The sequence below is a fragment of the Ovis aries genome, chromosome 1 (genome assembly GCF_016772045.2).
Source record: "Ovis aries strain OAR_USU_Benz2616 breed Rambouillet chromosome 1, ARS-UI_Ramb_v3.0, whole genome shotgun sequence".
NCBI lineage: Eukaryota > Metazoa > Chordata > Mammalia > Artiodactyla > Bovidae > Ovis > Ovis aries.
In genome coordinates, this window is record NC_056054.1 from 10,822,423 (window position 1) to 10,843,203 (window position 20,781).

General features: G+C 46.6%; 1 protein-coding gene across 4 annotated transcripts in view; it reads left to right on the forward strand.

Moving 5' to 3' along the window:
- The first annotated feature begins 213 nt into the window (after positions 1 to 213).
- Positions 214 to 20,781, forward strand: part of LOC101111060 (argonaute RISC component 1) — a 37,196-nt gene continuing 16,628 nt past the window's right edge. The window contains exons 1-12 of one of the 4 annotated variants that reach the window (XM_060393520.1): positions 214 to 305; positions 5,883 to 6,066; positions 8,407 to 8,527; positions 8,961 to 9,142; positions 9,542 to 9,678; positions 9,903 to 10,037; positions 10,260 to 10,347; positions 11,006 to 11,153; positions 15,321 to 15,440; positions 15,796 to 15,927; positions 16,055 to 16,188; positions 19,646 to 19,830. In XM_060393520.1, coding sequence (XP_060249503.1) covers positions 284 to 305; positions 5,883 to 6,066; positions 8,407 to 8,527; positions 8,961 to 9,142; positions 9,542 to 9,678; positions 9,903 to 10,037; positions 10,260 to 10,347; positions 11,006 to 11,153; positions 15,321 to 15,440; positions 15,796 to 15,927; positions 16,055 to 16,188; positions 19,646 to 19,830 — 1,588 coding nt within the window. In that variant the 5' untranslated portion in view covers positions 214 to 283. Of the gene's footprint in view, positions 306 to 707; positions 943 to 5,882; positions 6,067 to 8,406; positions 8,528 to 8,960; positions 9,143 to 9,541; positions 9,679 to 9,902; positions 10,038 to 10,259; positions 10,348 to 11,005; positions 11,154 to 15,320; positions 15,441 to 15,795; positions 15,928 to 16,054; positions 16,189 to 19,645; positions 19,831 to 20,781 lie in introns of those variants that run through there. The other 3 variants (XM_060393575.1, XM_012097385.3, XM_004001794.4) reach the window with 3 other exon arrangements.

Here is a 20,781-nt window from a genome sequence, read left to right on the forward strand (position 1 = left end):
AAAAAGTGTTTTAAGTGAGGTGGTGAGGTCAGAAGTGGATTGACTGAATTCAAGCGTGGGCTGTAAGAAAGTGGAGAGGTGCTTCCCAGCCCGTAGGTAGAGCTCAGTAGATGCACTTAAGTTGAGACGGTGACATCTTCCAGGGTAGGCAGGGTCTCTTTCATATCTCTGGTCTCAGCGCCCAGTACTCGGCCTGGAAGAGAGGGTGGCGTCAGTGAGTTCAGTGACTAGGGACGGAGAAAGGCTTCGCGGAGGCAGTCGCTTTGCAGCCGAGGCTTGAAGGATGAGGGTGATTGGGAGGAGAGGTGGGAGGCAGGGCCCCTGGGTGATGGGGCTCTCGGAGTGTGTGAGGGTGGCCTGGGAATGAGGTGGCAATATGCGCGTGGCCCTGTGCGAATGGGGGGAGGTTGTGTGTAGGCTTGGAGGAACGTGTTTGGGGAAAAGACAAGGCCGGAGGCTGCTGCGGGGTGGGGGTTGGGGGTGTGTTGTCCTCCCGCCCCGCCCCACTTACGCCACTGCGCGGTTCCGCGGCGCCTTTACCGGAGCCCTCCCGCCGGGCTGCATGGCGATGGGTGACCGCCAGGGGCCGCTGCCTCCGGTCCCCGGTGCCCCCGCCCCTCTCCATTGGCCTTTGTTGCCGTCGGAGCGCCCCGTTTGACTCGTTCCCGTCCGCCCCCTGGGCCTGGCGGTCGCGCCTGCGCACTGGCAGCTGGCCGGGCGCTCGCAGGGGGAGCTGCTGCAGGCTCCGCGGCGGCGGCGGCAACGGAGGCTGCGGGGGCGGCGGCGCGAGCGGCCGGGCTTGGGGGGGCAGCCGAGCCCGGCCCGGGAGCCCAGGCAGCAAACGTGCGGGGTACCTAGGCCCCTCACGCTGGACTCCACAGTCTCCGGGCCGCCTGATCTCCGCACGGGTATATGGGATGGAAGCGGGACCCTCGGGAGCAGGTAAGGGCCCCCAGGAGCGGGGACGGTGCATGCTCCAAGGACTAGGGGACTCTCGCGTGAAGAGCAGGGTTTCGGAGTGAGGAAGGGTTTCCTGAGTGGGGAACGGGGCTCTTCTGAGATGGGGGGCCCAGTTTGAAGGGGGTTGTGTGCAGTTCCGGGGGAAACCTTGCGAAGGGAAGCTCTGAGACGGGGGCCATTTATCAAAGGAGCCTGTATGCACTCGTGGAGGTAGGAAGTGCTTTGGAAGAAGGGCCTGAACGCACAGGAGGACTCCTGGAGGTACCAGGAGGCCTAGGGAGAGGCCCGGCAGGTGGCAGGGGGCGGGCTCCAGGTGTCCAGGAGAGGGAGGTCGACACAAATGGGCCCAGAGCTGCCGCATGCCCTGGGCGGGGGCTCAGCCGGTATGGGTTGGGCTGGGTTGATGTCTTTTGGGAGAAGGCGCCAGAGCTGGGCTGTGAGCTCCGCCCCAGCCGGGCCTGACGCGGGGGCGAGGGTCAGGGGGCAGTGGGTGGGGATCCAGCCCTGGGATTCCCCCCCTTAAGTCTGGGAGCTGGAGTGGAGGCGCCGGAGCATGCGCGTAGGTGGCAGCTGGAAGGGGCTGCCCGATGTGGTGGGGGCGTGGCCGCCCGAACCCCCCTACCCTTAGCCCCGCCAGGTTGACTTGGTAAAAGGGGAGCGCTGATGGCTTGTAGTCTCTCTTAGGTTATGCTGGCAGGACACAAATGGAAATGGGTCCCTTCCCCATCTTGGGGGTCTTAGGCTTGACTCTGAAACCTTCAGTCTCAATTTGCCAAGACTAGGTTGAGGGAGATGGACAAGTTTCTTATTCCGCCACTAGGATGAGGAAAGACGGATGGGAGCAATGTTTTAGGTTAGGGACAGGTCCTCCTTGAAGACAGGCCTTAGAGAATGTATTGGTTGCTGAGGGACCAAGGCCAGGACCTGGTTTCCGTAGAAGGGATTGTTTGCCTGGTTTGCATGTTTCTGGTTCAATGGTGAGCAGAGTTGGGATCTTTTAATCCAAGGATAATGACCTCTCTATTGAATGTTTCCTGAGTTGACAGCCTAATCTTTCTATGCCTTAATGTTTTTATGGTTGCTTTCCCCTACTGGGTATCTTTTCTTTTTGCTCTCTCTACTCCCCCAGAAATTGTCAGAGCCATGTTATTAGACCCAGCGTTGTCAGGCGAGCCTTTTGTCATATATAAGTTGTATGGGATAGGGGGAAGTTTATAGCCTTCACCATAGTGTGTCCCAGGTGATAGCCTTAACTTCTTATTCACCATCAGGAGAAAAGGAGATTAGAGGGGAAACTGAGGCAAGACTGTCCCGAGAAGGCCAGAGTTCCTGGATGGGGTGAGGGTGGTGGCACCTCCTGTGTCCTAGGCGTCTTATCTTTTTGGTGGGAGGAGCAGTCTGGAATCTTTTAGATCTGTCTCACTACTTCCGTTTGATCTGGAGGGGAGAATAGAATTTCTATTTGGGACATGAATTTTATTTCATTTGGGACATGGATTTCATTTCTGGTTGAAGCAAGCATCTTTGTCTTTTATACCAGATCTTATACTCTTAAGGAAATAACTCCTGCCACTTCATTCAAGTCATTCATTCAGTGATCTTTAAGTACTTAGCGACTACTTTCACCAAGATGGAAACAACCTTGTAAAGGCTGTATAAGCCTTAAGGTGGAATGCAGGGGTCAACTGACTTCAGAAAACTATTAATGCTTCCTTTTTCCCTTAGGCTCCTCTCTCCCTTCCATGAACTCTCTTGGTTTTCTGGGCTGGAGACTACTTGCAGCAACCCCTGGGACTAGAGTAGTAGGACACGGAAGTCCAGACGGATTGGTGGGAGCTGGCACCCATACCAGACTGCTTATGGTTTTATTCTGATGAATTCCGTGTGGTCTCGAGAGTGATGAAAAAATTGACTTTTTGTTTTTGGTTGTTGTTACAATAAATAAGCTTCTAGGGAAGGAACTAGAGCCTGGTATCTGGAGTTGGCTGTAGCCTAATGGGGCAGCCTTTACCTCATCAGCGGGTGTGATTGAAATTCATTCTGGAAGCTGTGAGTAGAGGGATCCCATAACTGCCTCCTTCCTAGGCTAGGACTGTTTTCTTGGAGGTTGGAGGACACAGTACACAAAGCAGTGTGTTGTCTCTGGCTTCACTGGGCTCAAGGCCAGATGTGCCATCTGTGCTTAGGTGTGTTTCAAGCACATGTACTGGACTGGGAGCTCCTAGAGGGTGGAGTTGGTGTCTGATTTATCTGTGGAACCAACTAATGGCTAGGCCTTGACACAAGTACATCTTTGTTTTTTCAATTGAGTCACATTCCATTGTGAGCATAAATGGTTAAGTACATTGTATGGATATCTAATAATTTGTGTGTACTTCGTGTGTGGATAAATTCTTTTTGGAGAGATTGGGCGGCTCTTCTTTGCTTACTGGACAGCTAACCTAGTCTTGAGTTTGTGTTTTGAATGGGCAGTCTAGCCTATTGGTAGGTATGTGGGCCTCAGAACTGCAGGGAAGGGGTCCCTGAGCCAGGCCTTTAGGCTGTTACTTTTCCTTCCCAGGGCTGGCTGGGGATGGGGGAGGGGGAGTGTCCTTTTCAGAGCCCCTCCCTCCTTGCTTTTGTCTGCAGAGGACGGCCCCGCCCCCTTCCCTCAAGGCCCAAGCTTTGTCCTCTGTGCTGGGGCCCTCATCTGCATCACAAAGTGGCCGTCTGTCCCTGTCTGGGTCTGAAGGGAAGTGTCTCCCTTTCTCAGACTAAAAGCTGGGGGCAGGGTGGGGTTGGGGGAACTTTGTACTGCCGTAAGACTTGCAGGAGGATGGGGTGGGAGAGAGGTTCTCTCTTCCTCCTGCCTTCCCTAGTTTGGGTATGAAGGGGAGCGTGGGGGCCTCCCTGTTTTCCCAGAGCCTCCTAGGAATGGAGGGTGCCTAAGGCTAAGCCTGGTGTGTAGTCCTATTTCTGAGGAAGAGAAGACTCTGAGGCTAGAGTGTCTGTCCCATCCCCCATCATTTCTACCCAGCCCCTAGCTCTAGGGGATGTCTTTCTCCCAAGACTCCAAGCAATTATGCAGCCTGGGAGGCTAAGGAGGTGAATGGAATGTAAGAACGTGGGGAGGGGAAGGGTATCTCTTACCAGCTACTTCCTCTAGGGTCTTGTTTGAGCTGGATTTATAATTGTTTCTGAGCAGTTTGCAGGTGTGTGTGCGTGTGTGTGTGCTTGTGCTTGTGTGTTCTTTGTGGGATGTCTACAGTTCTGTTTGTTAATTCGTTTCTTCTCTGTGTGTTGAACACCTCCTCTATGCCCGACACTGGAGATTCAGCAGTGACCAAGGCAGATACAGTCTTTGTATCTTTGAAGAACTCACAATCTAGGTTGGTGAGGGCTATGTATACGAAGGTAAACTGTCCTGTTCTAAGTATGTGTTTGGATGTGTATGTCTGACTATGGCTTGTATATAATTTCTGTCCAGCTCTTTCTACAGTAGGTGGCCAGGTGCTAGTAGTTAAGCTTTTACTCCCCCAGGTAGCCGAGTTCTGAAGGCCTTTTCTCCTCAGGCTGGGCCTCCATTTCCCTGTTTCCCTGTAGGGTAGGCTTGACAGGTGGTTAGAAGGAGACATAGCAGTTAGCTCTGGGAAGCATGCCCCTCCCTTGAAGGGTTCTGACCTCTTCCTGACCCCCCCAGCTGAGGATATGCCCCTTCCCCCCAGCCTGGCCAACTGTGAAAGCAGATCTCTGATAATGGGAGGTTCTCGGCTGTTTTATCCCTCTCTCCTCCCAACTGGGTTGGTCCTCTATTGGCCAGGACAATAGTTGATGTGGACAAAGGGTTCTCTTAGGCAGTTTTCCTTTTGTCTTCCCTTTCCCCTCAAGCTAGAAAATAAAACCAAGGGCAGCAATCAGGCTGCTGGCATTAGAGGAGAACGTAGTGGGAGTTGGCCCAGCCCTAGCCCTTTCTCAGGGGCCTCCAGTGTCTTAAAATTGATCCCTACTGCAACTGTTGGGGCCCTCTGTGTGGAAGGAGATGTGGGCCTGGAGAGAATTTTGTATTCTTCCCAGAGCCAGTAATCTCATCTTCTCCAGCATGATAATTGCTGCCCCTCCTTCCTAAATCCTCTACTCTAGCCTGCTCTTGCCTTAGTCACCTATGTTTAGCCTACCTTCATTCCCTAGATTTTTCTTCTTTTGAAATTGTGCTTCATTCTCTCCCCACTTGCAGGAAGTACCTGCCTAGGCTGTCAGCTCTAACCTATCTTGCCCCAGCCCCTATTCCAGCCTTTCCTCCTTCCCAATTCAAGCATTTTTCTGCTGTGACCTCCAGTTCTAGCGCCTTTAGCAGCTCCCTGTTTCAGCCTCCTTTCCTTGGTCTCCAGAATCTGTCCTGTTAACCTTTTCTCCTTTTCCAACCTCAGCCATTCTGTTGCCTTAATCTTTTCCCAGACATTGGCCTTCTTCCTTGCTTGTTGCCCTGGCACTTGGCCTTCTTTAGGTCTTCCTCCTGCCTGCAGTTGGAGGAGCTTTAAGGTGTGTTCAGGAGCTTTTTTGTGTGTTCAGGATGGTGATGAGTGAAGTGAGCATCTAGCTGACAGATAATAAGGTCTGCTGGATACCTGGTGGAGGCAGATGTCTCAATCTAGTAGAGGAAAGAAAGAGCCAAATTTAGTCCCTTTATTTAACCTGTAATAGGAAGTTATTATGTACTCACTTGATGAATTTAAGATAGATAACAAGGGTAATTTTCCTAACTGGAAAAAAAAAAAAAATGGCCTGGGTTTCAACCAGTGGAAGTCCTCATTTAGGTTGGGTAGACAGGAAAGAGGCTTCCCCTACACTCTGCTGTTCTCATTCTAGGAGGCCTTGTGCTGTCTCTGATCAGAGTGGTAAGGAGATTACCAGACTGTACCCTCACCAGGCTCTCTGTCTTGCAGCTGCAGGTGCCTACCTGCCCCCCCTGCAGCAGGTGTTCCAGGCACCTCGCCGGCCTGGCATTGGCACTGTGGGGAAACCAATCAAGCTCCTGGCCAATTACTTTGAAGTGGACATCCCTAAGATTGACGTCTATCACTACGAAGTGGATATCAAGCCAGATAAGTGTCCTCGCAGAGTCAACCGGTAAGTGATGCACAGAAGCCATTAAGTCAGGTAGTCCTTATTTTCCTAAGTCTCATAGCCTTCAAAGAATCCAGAGAGGTAAAAGAAAAACTCATTGAAGGTGATATCACCAAATTCAAGAACATTTTCAAGGAAGAGATTCTAACTTAAGGTAAATGTTGAAATAGATCACTGGATTTGGCTCTATGGAGACTATTGATAACCTTTTGCTACAGCTGTTCCAGTGGAGGAGTTGGGCTAGTAATCTAAGAGTAAGTTAAGGAATAGGGGCTTCCCTGGTGGCTCAGTTGGTAAGAGTGAGTTAAGAAATAAGTGGAAGGTGATGTGGTAGGGATAGTGAGAGCAGATAGCTTTTTGCTAGATAAGTTGATAGTGAAGCATGGGAGAGAAGGAATGTGTTGGCTTGAGAAGATTCTAGGGCTCAAGCCTGCTGCATTTCATTATTTGTGGAAATGAATAAATGAAAATTTTTTAAGAATGAGATGTGGATATGTTTATAAACCAAGAAGGAGCTAGTGTAGGAGAAGTTAAAGGTACAGGACAGGGAGGAAAGGAATGAGTGGGATGTTCTGGCTAAGGCAGGAAGACACACAGGATACACAGTTTGAGGAATTAGCCTTAGAAGAAGTAATAGTTCTTCTCAAAATTAATTTATTTTGTTATTATTTGAAAACTATTCATGCACAATATAAAAAAAAGTTTTTAATATTACAGAAAGAGTAACAGTGAAAAATGTCTCCTATTACCCTGACCTCCAGTCCCCTAGTCCCTTTCCCTAGATGCATTCATTATTACCCTTCATATACTTCCAGATATTTTTCTATACATATACAAGCATATTTGTATACAAACATTTTAAAACACACGGAATATAGAATCTTATACATCTTTCTCTGCACCTTGCTTTTTCCACTGAGCAACATATTTTGGAAAGTGATACATATCAGTACCTACAGGTTCCTCATTCTTTATTATAAGATATTTAATAATAAATCTATTCAGGAGCATTTAGGTCAAATCTAAACTTTTGCTATAAAATGAAACTGTGTAGAATATTAATAGAGATATTTTTGCTCTCAAGTATGAATGTATCTGTAGGATAAAGTCCTAGGACTAGAATTGCTGGCATAGTACATTTACAGTTTTTGAGGTAGTGCCAGTTTGTTTGTTTTTTTTAAGGTAAGTTGTACCAATTTATATCCCCATTAGTAAGATGTCCCCCCATATCTGCACAAATTCAATACATTGGATTTTTTAATCATTGGCATTCTGGTAAGTAGAGAATTATATCTTAGCCTGATTTTAAATTGTATTTCTCTAATGAGTGATGTTGAACATATTTTCAGATACTTAAAAATTTATACATAGAAGGGATATTTCAAGTGTGAGAGGAAAGAAAAAGGAAAGGCTTGTGTATATAAATGTGTTTGTTTATATGTCTGGAAACTTGAGGGTGGCCTTGCCTTCTACACTGTACTCTTTTCAAAATTATTAAAGATGCTTTTTGATCTGAGGTAGGAATGGGTTCTGTGGAACCCATTACGGGGGTAGTGGAGAAGGTTTGACACAACCTACGAGGATGGAAATGATCAGAGTTAGGAAAAAGATTGCTGGGCGGCACTGAGGCCTAATTGACATTGAAAGCATGTGTTTACAGTTGGCTTCCAATGTATATTCTCAGTCTTTTTATCCAGTAGTGTTCAAGATGTTTGATTTTGAAAGTGAAGGGGTCAGATGGGTTGGGATTTTGAAGGATAGATGGATACTCTGGAGTCTAAATAGCAGAGGACAGGAAGTGAAATCAAGAAAGAGATAATAATGGAGAGAAAACAGGATGGTAGAACTAAAGGCTTCAGAGAGAGATGGAAGAGATGAGGTTCTTCCACACTTTATTCCTATTCCAATTCAGGCTTCTTCCTCTACCTTTTTTGATTATCATCCTGGGGATTGGAGCAGCCTGGATTTTTGTTCCTGATTCTGGATAGACTCTGAGATTAAGCCCTTCTCCCCTCAGCTTCCTCTTCTGTCCAGAAGGCACTCGCAGTCACCCTTTTGGGTCCTTTGGAGCCTTGGTGATCCAAGGACCAAGAATACCACCTGACAGCACGTTAGAGATGGAGAGCATCAGACTTAGCTCTAAATCTGCTGAATCAGAATCTGCCTTTTGTATCTCCAGGTGATTCATATGCAGCTTGAGAAGCACTGTTATAGTGATTAGTAGCTGGTAGGACAGAGTTAGTGGCTGGTAGGTAGATGGGACATTGCCTGGACTTAAAATTAGTTCCAGAAGTTTGAAATAGTAGTCTTTCAGCTTCCTCTGGCCTTTCCCATTCTCCACAGGGAAGTGGTGGAATACATGGTCCAGCATTTCAAGCCTCAGATATTTGGTGACCGCAAGCCCGTGTATGATGGAAAGAAGAACATTTACACTGTCACAGCACTGCCCATTGGCAATGAACGGGTATGGCTGGGAGTCACGCTGGACCTCTGTCAAGGGTCTGGGGAGGGACAGAGCTCAAGTAGGCCTATTTGGAGTCTGGTGTCCGGACATCCCTTTCATTGTTTGTGCTGAGAAAGTGTGGTTTAGGTTGAGGGATGGATAGGTGCTTATGTTTAGCCTACTGTATGTCTGTCTGTGTCCCAAACAGACTGAGATTAGACTTAAAATAGACCTGAAGGACTTCCTACTAAGTGTGTTTGAGAGGGGCAGAGAGATGCACTGAGCCAAGGTAGCTGGAGACTTAGGGGCTGGATTTACTCAGAAGTCTTCATTGTGAGTCCTTATCAGCCTAAGAAGCTGATTCTTGGCAAATCTTAGGGGTTAGGGACAGGGCAAGGAACATTGAATTGTGGGAAAGCACTGGAAATCTTTCACTCCTTTCTCTTTCCTGAAGGTTGACTTTGAGGTGACAATCCCTGGGGAAGGGAAGGATCGAATCTTCAAGGTCTCCATCAAGTGGCTGGCCATTGTGAGCTGGCGCATGCTGCATGAAGCCTTGGTCAGTGGCCAGATCCCTGTTCCCCTGGAGTCTGTGCAAGCCCTGGATGTAGCCATGAGGCATCTGGCATCCATGAGGTACTTGGTGTGGTTAATATCTGGGCTACTAGTGGTGGCAGAAGTGTACGGGAGGAGGAGGGAAATGAGCATATATTTTAAGGTCCCGCAGTATGCCTTTCAAATAAAAAATTCTTTGAAACCCTACCGTATGCCAGGCAAGTGTGCATATACAGTGAGGTGGTACAAAGCTTTGGCCCTGTCCCTTTTAGTTATTTTTGGACCTCACCCCATCTGTCTCTGCAGGGCAGAAAAAGGGTAGAGTCTTGTACAAGGTCAGTCACACAACTAGTAAAAGATGAGAGCTGGAATTAAAGCCCTGGTGTCCTGCCTTCCAGGCCAGGGCTCCTCCGTGCCCAGGATGCCTCACAGGGTGGGGGCCTGTGCCCGAGGGACCAGTTCTCTGCCTGTCCCTGCCAGGTACACCCCTGTGGGCCGCTCCTTCTTCTCACCGCCTGAGGGCTACTACCACCCGCTGGGGGGTGGGCGCGAGGTCTGGTTCGGCTTTCACCAGTCTGTGCGCCCTGCCATGTGGAAGATGATGCTCAACATTGATGGTGAGTGGGGAGAGCTATGGAGCCAGGGGCACCCTGAGTCCAGTGACCACACTCCCAGCCTCATCCCTCCCAGCTCTGTAACCACACTCCTAGTCTAATCCCTGCAGCCCTGGGAGCCCTCCCCCATCCCTATACCCTATGAGGAAGAGGGTGTAAAGAGCAGTGCCTCCCTTTATTCTGGAAGACAGAATCTGAGTTGAGCTGTACCTACCCTGTCCCCACAGTCTCAGCCACTGCCTTCTACAAGGCACAGCCAGTGATTGAGTTCATGTGTGAGGTGCTCGACATCAGGAACATAGATGAGCAGCCCAAAGCCCTCACGGACTCTCAGCGTGTGCGCTTCACCAAGGAGATCAAGGGTGAGGACCCAGCCAGGTGGGGAGGGGAATCAGTGCTCCTTTCTCGTGTGCGCTTCACCAAGGAGATCAAGGGTGAGGACCCAACCAGGTGGGGAGGGGAATCAGTGCTCCTTTCTCTTTAGTTCTAAAAGGAAATCCCCTTGGGATATATTCAGGCGAGAGGCCAAGCCTGGGCACATGAGCAACCTTTTCCAACTCTGACAAGCAGTGTGTGTGTCCCAGGCCTGAAGGTGGAAGTGACCCACTGTGGACAAATGAAGAGGAAATACCGCGTGTGTAATGTTACCCGCCGTCCTGCAAGCCATCAGACGTAAGTTGATGGGGCTGCTAAGCCATACCACTGGTGGAAGAGGGCCACCAGGAAGATATTTCAACATACTCCGTTCACACTCTCCATCCCCCCACCTGGCCCTGAGGATGAGCTCTGTGTTTGAAGATAAACTATAGGAATTTGGCATCCCTCCCCTAACATTCCCAGATCCATTGATAGAGACTGTCCCTACCATTTTTACCTTCTTGGTCTCTACCTTTCCTTCTTGGACTTTTACTGTAGAGCAAGTGTCTCCCTGGCTTCTTTATCAGTTCTATAAATGTTAGAATCTCTCTGAACTTACTCCTGAAACAGCTGAGATCCTGGGTTAGACCTTGGGGAAAGTTGTCACTGATATCATCTAAAATCTTCCACTTCAGACTGTGCTGGACCATGAGTGACTACTGTGTGTCGGACTTCATGTTCAACATTAGAAATACAGATGAATCAGATATGATCTGACCATTGTATAACTTGTTTTTCAAATCTTTGGCTTCACTCTTGAGCCCTGTGTTGCCTCTGCTTTCCCGTGAGTGGCAGGAGTGTTCACAGAGGCTGGAAAGGAATGAAGTCAAGTCTGGCCTTGTGCATGGTTATAGGTCTAGAAAGGTGTTATTGAATGCTGGACTATGACACCTCTTTCCCTTCCCCCAAACAGGTTTCCTCTGCAGCTAGAGAGTGGACAGACTGTGGAGTGCACAGTGGCCCAGTATTTCAAGCAGAAATATAACCTGCAGCTCAAGTATCCCCACCTGCCTTGCCTGCAAGTTGGCCAGGAACAAAAGCATACCTACCTGCCCCTAGAGGTGAGGCTGCCAAGTAATGGCCGGGCTGGGGAACAAGCATTGTACCTGCACACAGATCGTCAGAGGTCTGTTCTTCCATTTATAGTCTCATCATTTTAAGGCTTGGAAAAGTGATATTCTGAGAGGTCATTCTGTGAAATGCAGTCATCATTCTAAACTGCTGAATTCTTTACTTATCCTCATCCTGCTCTCATGGTTTTTCAGGACTTCCAGACAGAGGCGAAGCTATATGTATTTACTGTTTAATAAGTAATTAGTCATTCAGGACAGAGATTTCAGATACCTGCACACGTGTCCTTTATTTATTTATTTATTTTTTGATTTCTGTATGGCTTTATTTATAGTTGACATACAATAAACTGCACATTTCAAGTGTACCATTTGATGCGTTTTGACATCCCTACAATAAAGATAATGAACACTCTAAGATACACTCATGTCCTCTTAATTTCTCTTTCCCTATCTGGAGCTGGGAATCCTAAATAACCTAAAGATACAAATGTACTTTATTTTACAGATATTGGAGGTGAATGTTACCTGTAATGGAAATCCTATTTCCCCAGTCATCAATGTGTTCCCTTTGAAAAAGTTTTAACCAAGATTTGTCATATTTTTATGCTTCAGCCAACCTTTGAAATTCTGCAATTAAAGAAAGAATAGTAATGCTCTAGTCATAGAATGCAAATGAAGAACCACTAGTCTGCATTTGGTTTGTTATATACTAGCCATAATGTTTCGGAGAAGGCAATGGCACCCCACTCCAGTACTCTTGCCTAGAAAATCCCATGGACGGAGGAGCCTGGTGGGCTGCAGTCCATGGGATCGCGAAGAGTCAGACACGACTGAGCGACTTCCCTTTCACTTTTCACTTTCATGCATTGGAGAGGGAAATGGCAACCCACTCCAGTGTTCTTGCCTGGAGAATCCCAGGGACGGGAGCCTGGTGGGCTCCGGTCTATGGGGTCGCACAGAGTCGGACACGACTGAAGCGACTCAGCAGCAGCAGCAGCCATAATGTTTAGGTGTTCCCTGTTGGCAGCCAGAATGTCTACTGAGAACCTACCTCTGACTGCTTCATTGTCTAGTCCAGTGCCTCTCAGAGTGTGGTCAGCAGACCAAGAGCATAGTTATTACCTGAGAGCTTGTTTGAAATGCAGAATCTCAGGTTCCACCTAGGCTTGCTGTATCAGTATCTCTTTTTACAGAATCCAAAGATTCTGTCAAATATGAATGTTTATGTTGACGAAGCACTAGCCTAGAGTACTGTCTTATTCTCTTCTAGCACTGGGGGTCAGATATCTGGGACCTAAGCCTTCTGTGAGCTTTTGGGATTTCAGAACTAACCAGAGGAAGTTTGGCTGAGGGAGAAAGAAGAGATCCCCAAACCTAAGAACGCTGACATAGTTAATAGCTGCTGATGCATAGAAAATGAGGTGAGGACAGCATGTTCTCTGAGATGGAAGCAGAAGTCTTTAGGGGCAGTTTCAGCTAAGTAGATAGGCTTTAGGTAATAGCTATTGCAAGCTGAGATCTGTTAGCAAATTGACATGATTTCTGTTTAAACAATAGTTTCCATGGTGAATAACTTATATAATGACATATTTTGATTTTTACTGTTGCTTATTTATTTAACAAATATTTATTGAGCTCCTGTTAAAGTCATATACTCCGAGGTGCCAGGAAGGCAACAAGAGAAGCAGGGCTCTTACTGTCATGGAGCTTAAAATCTAGAAGGGGGAAATAGACAAATAAGATAGTTTCAGATGGTGATAAGTACCATAAGGTTAAGGTGAGGTGAGGTGAAGTCGCTCAGTCGTGTCCGATTCTTTGCGACCCCATGGGCTGTAGCCTACCGGGCTCCTCCGTCCGTGGGATTCTCCAGGTAAGAATACTGGGGACAGTCATAAAGTGGAGGGGGTTGGAGATTCACTTTAGTTTTTGTGGTCAGGGAAGGCTTCTTTTAGGAGACATTTGAGCTGAATCCCAAATTATGAGATAGAACCAATCTTTTAACAACCTGAAGGAAGAACCTTTCAGGCATGAGTTTAATAGCAAGTACGTAAGCAGCAGAGAGCTTGGATATTCTTGAGAGAGATAGAAGGACATAGTGACTGGCATGTAGTTTATGAGGAGAAAAGTAGGAGATGATTTTGGAGAGAGGTACAGGGTCAAATCATACAGGCTATTGTAGGTGATATATTTTTTTCAGAATAGCTTTATTGAGACGTAATTCGCATCCCATAAAGTTTGCCCTCTTAAAATGTACACTTCAGTGGTTTTCAGTGTATTTACAGAGTTACATAATCATTACCATCGTGTGATTCTAAAGCATTTTCATCATCCTTCCCCCAAAGAAAGACCAAACCCATTAATAGTCACTTAGCATTCCTTCTGTCCTCCACACTAGCCCCTACTAATCTCTAATCTGCTTCTGTCTCTATGGATTTGTCTGTCCTGGACATTTCATACAAATGAAATTATGTAATACATGGCCTTTTTAAACTGGCCAGTTTCACTTAGCATAATGTCTTCAAGGTTCATCTACATTGTAGAGTATGTCAGAACTCCCTTTTTAAGGTTGAATAATATTTCCATGTATGTATGTAACACATTTATTGATGGATACTTGGGTTGCTTTCACCTTCTAGCTATTATGAATAATGCTGCTGTGAAGATAGATGTACAAATATTTGTTCTAGTCCCTGCTTTCGTTTCTTTTGAGTACATACCCAGAAGTGGAATTACTGGATCATATGGTAATTCTGTGTTTAATTTTTTGAGGACTCACCATACTGTTTTCCACACAGGTGTACCGTTTTACATTCCTACCAGCAGTGCACAAGGGATCCAGTTTCTCCACATCTCTGCTTTTTTTTTGCCTTGTGTTGATTCTGTAATTGAAATTATCTGCACCTTTAAATTGCCTTCAAGAGAGCAACCTTACAAATTTTAACAATTCTGGGTTTTCATTAAGTAAATTGACTAATGTGTATTCTTTGAAATACAGAGTTTAAGGGTAGATGACCTTGTCCTGGTTTTCCCTACCATTGTTCACCATGAACTCTGGAAATTAGGCAGAGAATCAGTACTTAGAGTATTGGCCCTATGGGAGCAAGTTTTACATTTCATTTCATCTCAGTCCTCACAACAGCTTTAAGAGACAGCTAGTGTTTTTTTCCTATGACTAAAATTAAAGAAGCAGAGTCTTAGAGTGGTTAAGAGTCCTGCCCAAGGTAACGTCATCTAGAATTGGCAAAGCTGGACTTCAAACTCAAGTCTTCCAAACCTGTTGTTTCTCTCTCCTCTGCCAAAAGGCTTCCTGTTCACGGCTTCCTGAATATCGTATGTGTTCAGGAAGCAATAGAATGGAAATCTTATATGTCACTAGAAAGTCTTTACTGGCCTCCACTGTGTTCTCTTAGGCCCAGTACAGAGGAACCATGTGGTAAGATGTTCCTCATACCAGGAGAGGACACCGTCAGTCAACAGAGACAGTGATTTCTATAGTCCAAGGGCTCAGCGATCACCTGTGTACTGGGGCTTAAGAACTAACCAGGTCTAGTTCTCCTGGTGTGTTGCAGGATGGAACAACCTGCTGCCTGCTACCATTGGACAGCTGCCTACTAAGAATCCAGTTTGTGTATATTGAGTTTTCTTAGTATTCAGAAAAGTTCTAGGTCGGGTCCTTTGGTAAATAATAATTTATGCTACAACTTACCAAGTGTTTGGGGATGGCAACCCACTCCAGTATTCTTGCCTGGAGAATCCCATGGACAGAGGAACCTGGCAGGCTACAGTCCATGGGGTTGCAAAAGTCGTACACGACTTAGTGACTAAACCACCACCACTGAGTGCTTACTGTGTTCAGAACTGTACTTGATTCTTTAAGCGTTTTATTTTATTTAGTCTCCAAACAATTGTTACTGTTCTCTGTATTTAACATATGAGTCCTGAACCCACATCTGGCTCTGGATCCTAAGCCCTTAATCACAGAGTGGCTCTATAGACTTTTGTATTGCACATGAATGTTTTCTAACTGACCTGTCTGTGAACAAGAGATTTTGTAGTTCATTTCTCAGGACTGGCAGCCAGGGCCTTTCTGTGGGGCTCTGGGTACAGGATAGACTCTACTCAAGCCAGCGCTACCTGTTCTTCTCGTTTCCTTAGGTCTGTAACATTGTGGCTGGGCAGCGCTGCATTAAGAAGCTGACTGACAACCAGACTTCAACCATGATAAAGGCTACAGCTAGATCGGCCCCAGACAGACAAGAGGAGATTAGCCGCCTGGTCAGTGAGGATGCAGAGAAACGTATGCTTGGTGCTCAGTCATGGAGGTCCCTGGTAGCAAGTAGATGCTTCTCTGCCTTGGCAGGACTCTTAGGAAAACAAGTCTGGATTGGTTACCTGGGACTGCTCTTCCTTCTTGACCCTGTAGCTGCTTTGCTTCCTATCTCTTCTTTTCTCCTGTATTACTTCCCTATGTCATCTGCTCCCACTTACCTCATCTTCAACTTTCTCCCCCTTTCTAGGGGTATTCCTTACCAGCCTCAGCTGCTCTTCAGGGCTTTCTGCTTGGGACCCGGAGGGTGAGCAGTGTTGCCAAGCTACTGCTGTCCTGAGATCCCCTTCTTTTGTCTTGCAGATGAAGAATGCCAGCTACAACCTAGATCCGTACATCCAGGAATTTGGGATCAAGGTGAAGGATGACATGACGGAGGTGACGGGACGAGTGCTGCCGGCGCCCATCTTGCAGTATGGCGGCCGGGTGAGCAGGGTCAGGGCCAGACAACGTCTCTGGGGCTTATGGGGGGAGGTTGGGTTGTTATAGCCGGTGGCTTTTGCTCCCCTACCCACCTGGCTCTATTGAAGCTCACCTGGGCACCCCCTCTGCCTATCCCCAGAACCGGGCCATTGCCACACCCAATCAGGGTGTCTGGGACATGCGGGGGAAACAGTTCTACAATGGCATTGAGATCAAAGTCTGGGCCATCGCCTGCTTCGCACCCCAAAAACAGTGTCGAGAAGAAGTGCTCAAGTAAGGAGGTTGAGTGTGTGGGTGGAAAGGTGGGAAGGACCGTAGAGTTGCCTAAATTCCTCTACTCCCAAGGGGCCAAGATTTGCTCTGTAGTCTGTTTTTTCTGACTTTTGACTCTGCCCCCTGTGCTGTCTGGCTTAAACTTCTTCCTGCTTCGTTTCTTCTGTCCCTCTGTGGTCAGGAGTCTTGATAAGGAGCCATATCTGTGTCAGAGATGATAATTTCAGGACGTGAACCTCCTAAGGGAGACCTGAATTGTTTTATTGTTGGAATATTTAACATGGGTGGTAAATAGTAGTAGTGATGACTATAATATTTATGCTGACGTTGTACCTAATTTTATGTTCTCTTATTTCATCTTCACAGTGAGTAGTGGTCGTATTTCCATTTTCAGCAGACTGAGGCTCAAAGAGGTTAAGTAACTTGTACAAGGTTTGCATTATCAAGAAGGTGTCAAATTGGGGGCAAATCAGATCTGAAGTTTCAGAGCTTATATTCCTGATTAGAAATAAAAGTTCAGCTGGTACTCTGAGCTGTCCTGTCCTATGGACAGAATTTGTTCAGTTGGGTCCGAGTTAGGTGAACATGAGTTGTAAGGGACTCTGAGCCACCTGTGGCTGAGTAGCTGGGAGTAGATGACAGCAAAGAAGAAAGTGACATAGCCAAGAGGCTTGAAGGAATCGGTTAGGGGAATAATGGTCTTGAATGAGTGAGTGAATAAGTGAAGAAATCATTGACCCTCCCCCTGCAGTCTTCTTTTTTATTTTTCGAATACCACAAAATTTACCCATTAGAAGTATGCAGTTCAGTTCCTGCTGCCCTTTGAAGCTGGCTCTCTGTTCTCTTTGGATCTGGAGTACGGTCAGTGCGTTGTGGAGCTGGGAAAGAACCAGTGCAGCTGACCACTTTGGGCAGTGATGGGAATCAGTAGAGATGTGTGCCCTGGTGGGTGCACCTGACCTTGGGATTTTCATAAGAGTGGGTCACAGCAGCCCCTGATGAATGTGGAGACTGTGGCCCTCCTTCTCCCCTCACAGATGCACAGCTACCTCTGTCACAATTATAGTTCTCTTAAATGAGTATCTCTTATCTCCTGTCCTGAGTTCTTGGGATTTTGGCCCTATTTAGGCCTGCTCTAGGAGAAGGCAATGGCACCCCACTCCAGTACTCTTGCCTGGAAAATCCTATGGACGGAGGAGCCTGGTAGGCTCCATGGGGTCCATGGGGTCGCACAGAGTCAGACACGACTGAGCGACCTCACTTTCACTTTTCACTTTCATGCACTGGAGAAGGAAATGGCAATCCACTCCCGTGTTCTTGCCTGGAGAATCCCAGGGACGGGGGAGCCTGGTGGGCTGCTGTCTCTGGGGTTGCACAGAGTCGGACACGACTGAAGTGGCTTAGCAGCAGGAGCAGGCCTGCTCTTAGCCTTGGCCAGGCTTTGGAGGGCTGATTTCTTAACCAGTATTAGAAAGGCTCTCAACTCTGTGTCACCTTGTTGGTTGTTCTGTGCTGGGTATGTCTCTCTCTCATTCTCATGTCTTGCCCCCGTCCTGTCCTTTTGAGGAGCAACTTGTTGTTCAGATATTTTGGGGCATGGAACCTGATAAACCTAGAATCTTTGATTAGGAAGTAGTCAGTTCATCAGACAACAACCTTCTTGCAGTGATCTCTGGATGCAGGGGGTAATATGTGACTTGTATACCTGGGCCAGTTGCTTGTATAGTCCTGGGCTAAAGATTCAAGATTTGGGAGTTCTCGGCTATGGCAGTGGATGAGATTGTCTACGGAAAATGTGCATAGTGAACAGAGGCTGAAAACAGAATCCAGAAAAACTAGAAAGGAAATAGGACAAAGTTCCTACATGTATATGAAGGAATGGGATCCAGAGCACAGGAAAAACCGTCATTTCCACTGGGACATAAGGGGAAGAGATGAAGATGGCCATGGAGCGAGAGAAATTGGTGATTGGGGACGGATAAGGGAGTCCTAGGGTCAACCCTCAGAATTTTCCTTCTGGCTAAAGAGGCCCTGTTACCTCAGCTGTGTCACTTTTAGGACAAGATTTTAAGACAGTCCCCATCCTAGAGTTCTCTCAACACTTTGTGGCCCCCAGCACTGGACATAATACCCCAAGTGCGATCTGGTAATAGAAGATAGGGAATACCACTTTCCTTGAAGTAGAGTCCCACTTATTAATGGAAGCTAGTTAACACATTGGGTTTTTTTAACAGCTATGCTGTAGTTGTATGCCAAGCAGAGAAGTGGAAGAAACACTCTTAGTAGTCCTTGAGAGTCCTGGCACTTCAGTTCAGTTCAGTTCAGTTCAGTTCAGTCCAGTCGCTCAGTCGTGTCCGACTCTTGCGACCCCATGAATCGCAGCACGCCATAGTTACGTGAAATAATAGATTGTATTTTTTACTCTAATGTTTGTTTGAAAAACTTAAAAAAATAGCGTAATATGGAAAACATCCATGTGTCTATCATCCAGAGTATCGTCATGTTTATTTTATCCTTTTTAAAAAGTAAATGAAATATTTCAGATAAATTTGACAGTCCTTTCTATCCTCCATTATAGTCTCATTTCTCCTTTCTGATGCAGTCCCTTTCTTGAATTACTGTAACCTTTCTATCCAATTTATATATTTTATATACCTATATAAGTGGTTTAAAATTTTACACAACTGTGTTGTACTGTATTAATCTCATGTTTTTTTTTTAAACTGATTGTAAACATTTAGTTTCTCACTGCATAGGTTTTTGAACCCATCTTATTGATACTTGTGTGCTATATAATAACATCCCTTAAACAATTGCTTTTATTCTCTATTTGTGCATTGTTGCTTTTTAATCTAAATGCGGGCTTTTCACAAATTGAATTTCCTGCTGCTCCTTTCATTCTGTCGTCTTTATGTAGCTTGATTTTTTTTTAAATCTATTGCATGTGTACCCTCTTTTCCAACTTTGTCTCCCTTTCTTAGGGTAAAGCTCTAAAGCCCAAAGAAAGAAGCTTGTTTAATTATTTGCTCTCAGGCTTCAAACAACCCATAGCGGAGGAGGGAGCACACTTTTTCCCAAGCATCTCTTGTGCTCTGATCACTGTTGGAAGCTCATTTGTTTAATTTGAGCCAAGAGGCCTTCCTCTTGGACATCTTCCTATTGCTGTAGACTTAGAGCACAGGAGCCAGCTGCTTGAGTGGGACAGGTGCGAGACTTTGAGAATTCCCGTTCTTCTGGGCTCCCTCAGCTCTCTGCTTATACCATTGAACACTTAGCAAGTCCTACGTTGTTCTACCCAACTATAAATGTGGTTTTTACACTAGATGTGATGATGTCTCCTTCCTCTTAGACTCTGTTAGTGCTTGTCATAGTGCTGGGGACCTAAGATGGAGGCGCTCAGTTAGAAGTATTCCAGTGGGACTCACTGCCTCTTGTCGTGACCATGCTTGTGCTGCAGGAACTTCACGGACCAGCTGCGGAAGATTTCCAAGGACGCAGGGATGCCCATCCAGGGCCAGCCTTGCTTCTGCAAATACGCGCAGGGGGCAGACAGTGTGGAGCCCATGTTCCGGCATCTCAAGAACACCTACTCAGGGCTGCAGCTCATTATCGTCATCCTGCCCGGGAAGACGCCAGTGTATGGTACAGTTCTCTTACAGTAGTGACTACAGTGATGGGACTCTTCTCAGGGTGGCTCCCTGGAAGATCCTAGGGGTGACTCAGTATGGGTGCTTGGCCCTAGCCAGAGCTGTTCCTTAGTGTCAGTGCTCCTCTCAGAGGAGAAATATCAACTTGTATGAGCCAGTCAGTCACCTCTGGTCCTGTTTACCTGCTCACCCTCCCTTTCAGTAGCATTTACTGCAGTCCTCTGTGTGCTGGTGTTTATGCCAGGCTGAGCTTAGCCAGATGCAGAGACAGGTCAGGCCAGGTACCTAACCGTAGGAGTGCGTTGCCTGTCAGGCCACAGGGCAGCACACACAAGCACAGTTTGTGGGGCTTCTGTTGGTGTTCCATTGCTGGGAATGACTTAGACTTTTTGAGAAGTTTTCCTCTCTTTTAAGAATGGAAATGACTATATCCATCTCTGACTCAGTGTTTTTCTCTCACTGTTTTTTTCCTTCTCCAGCTCTCGTCTTCAGATGAAGAGGTGTCTCTCCTCTGATCTTATTCAACCCACGTGTACTCTTTGTTTCTCTTTTATCCTGCTACCTTTGGGACACTTTAACCCTAAAACATCTTGAGAGTACATTACCACAGTCATGCCATCTCCTTTAGTTTTTTTCCCCCTATTTTCTTGCTTTTCTTCAAGAAAAATAAAAAAAACTTGAAGAGTTTTTAAATGTGTTCTGTACATTTTCTACCCCCACTTCCTCACCAACCACTTACTGCTTAGCTTTTTTCATTTATCTTACTCTTCCAGTCTCCTAACCCTCCTCTGCAGAGGGTCACCAATGACCTTTCTCCTCTTGACTTCTTGATACTTTCTCCTGTCTCTCCTTAACTGTTTTTGTCATTACCAGGAATGCCTGGCATTTTCCAGAATACTGTACCCTGCCCTCTTTTTCTCTCTTTTCATTCTAGCGAAATTCTCAT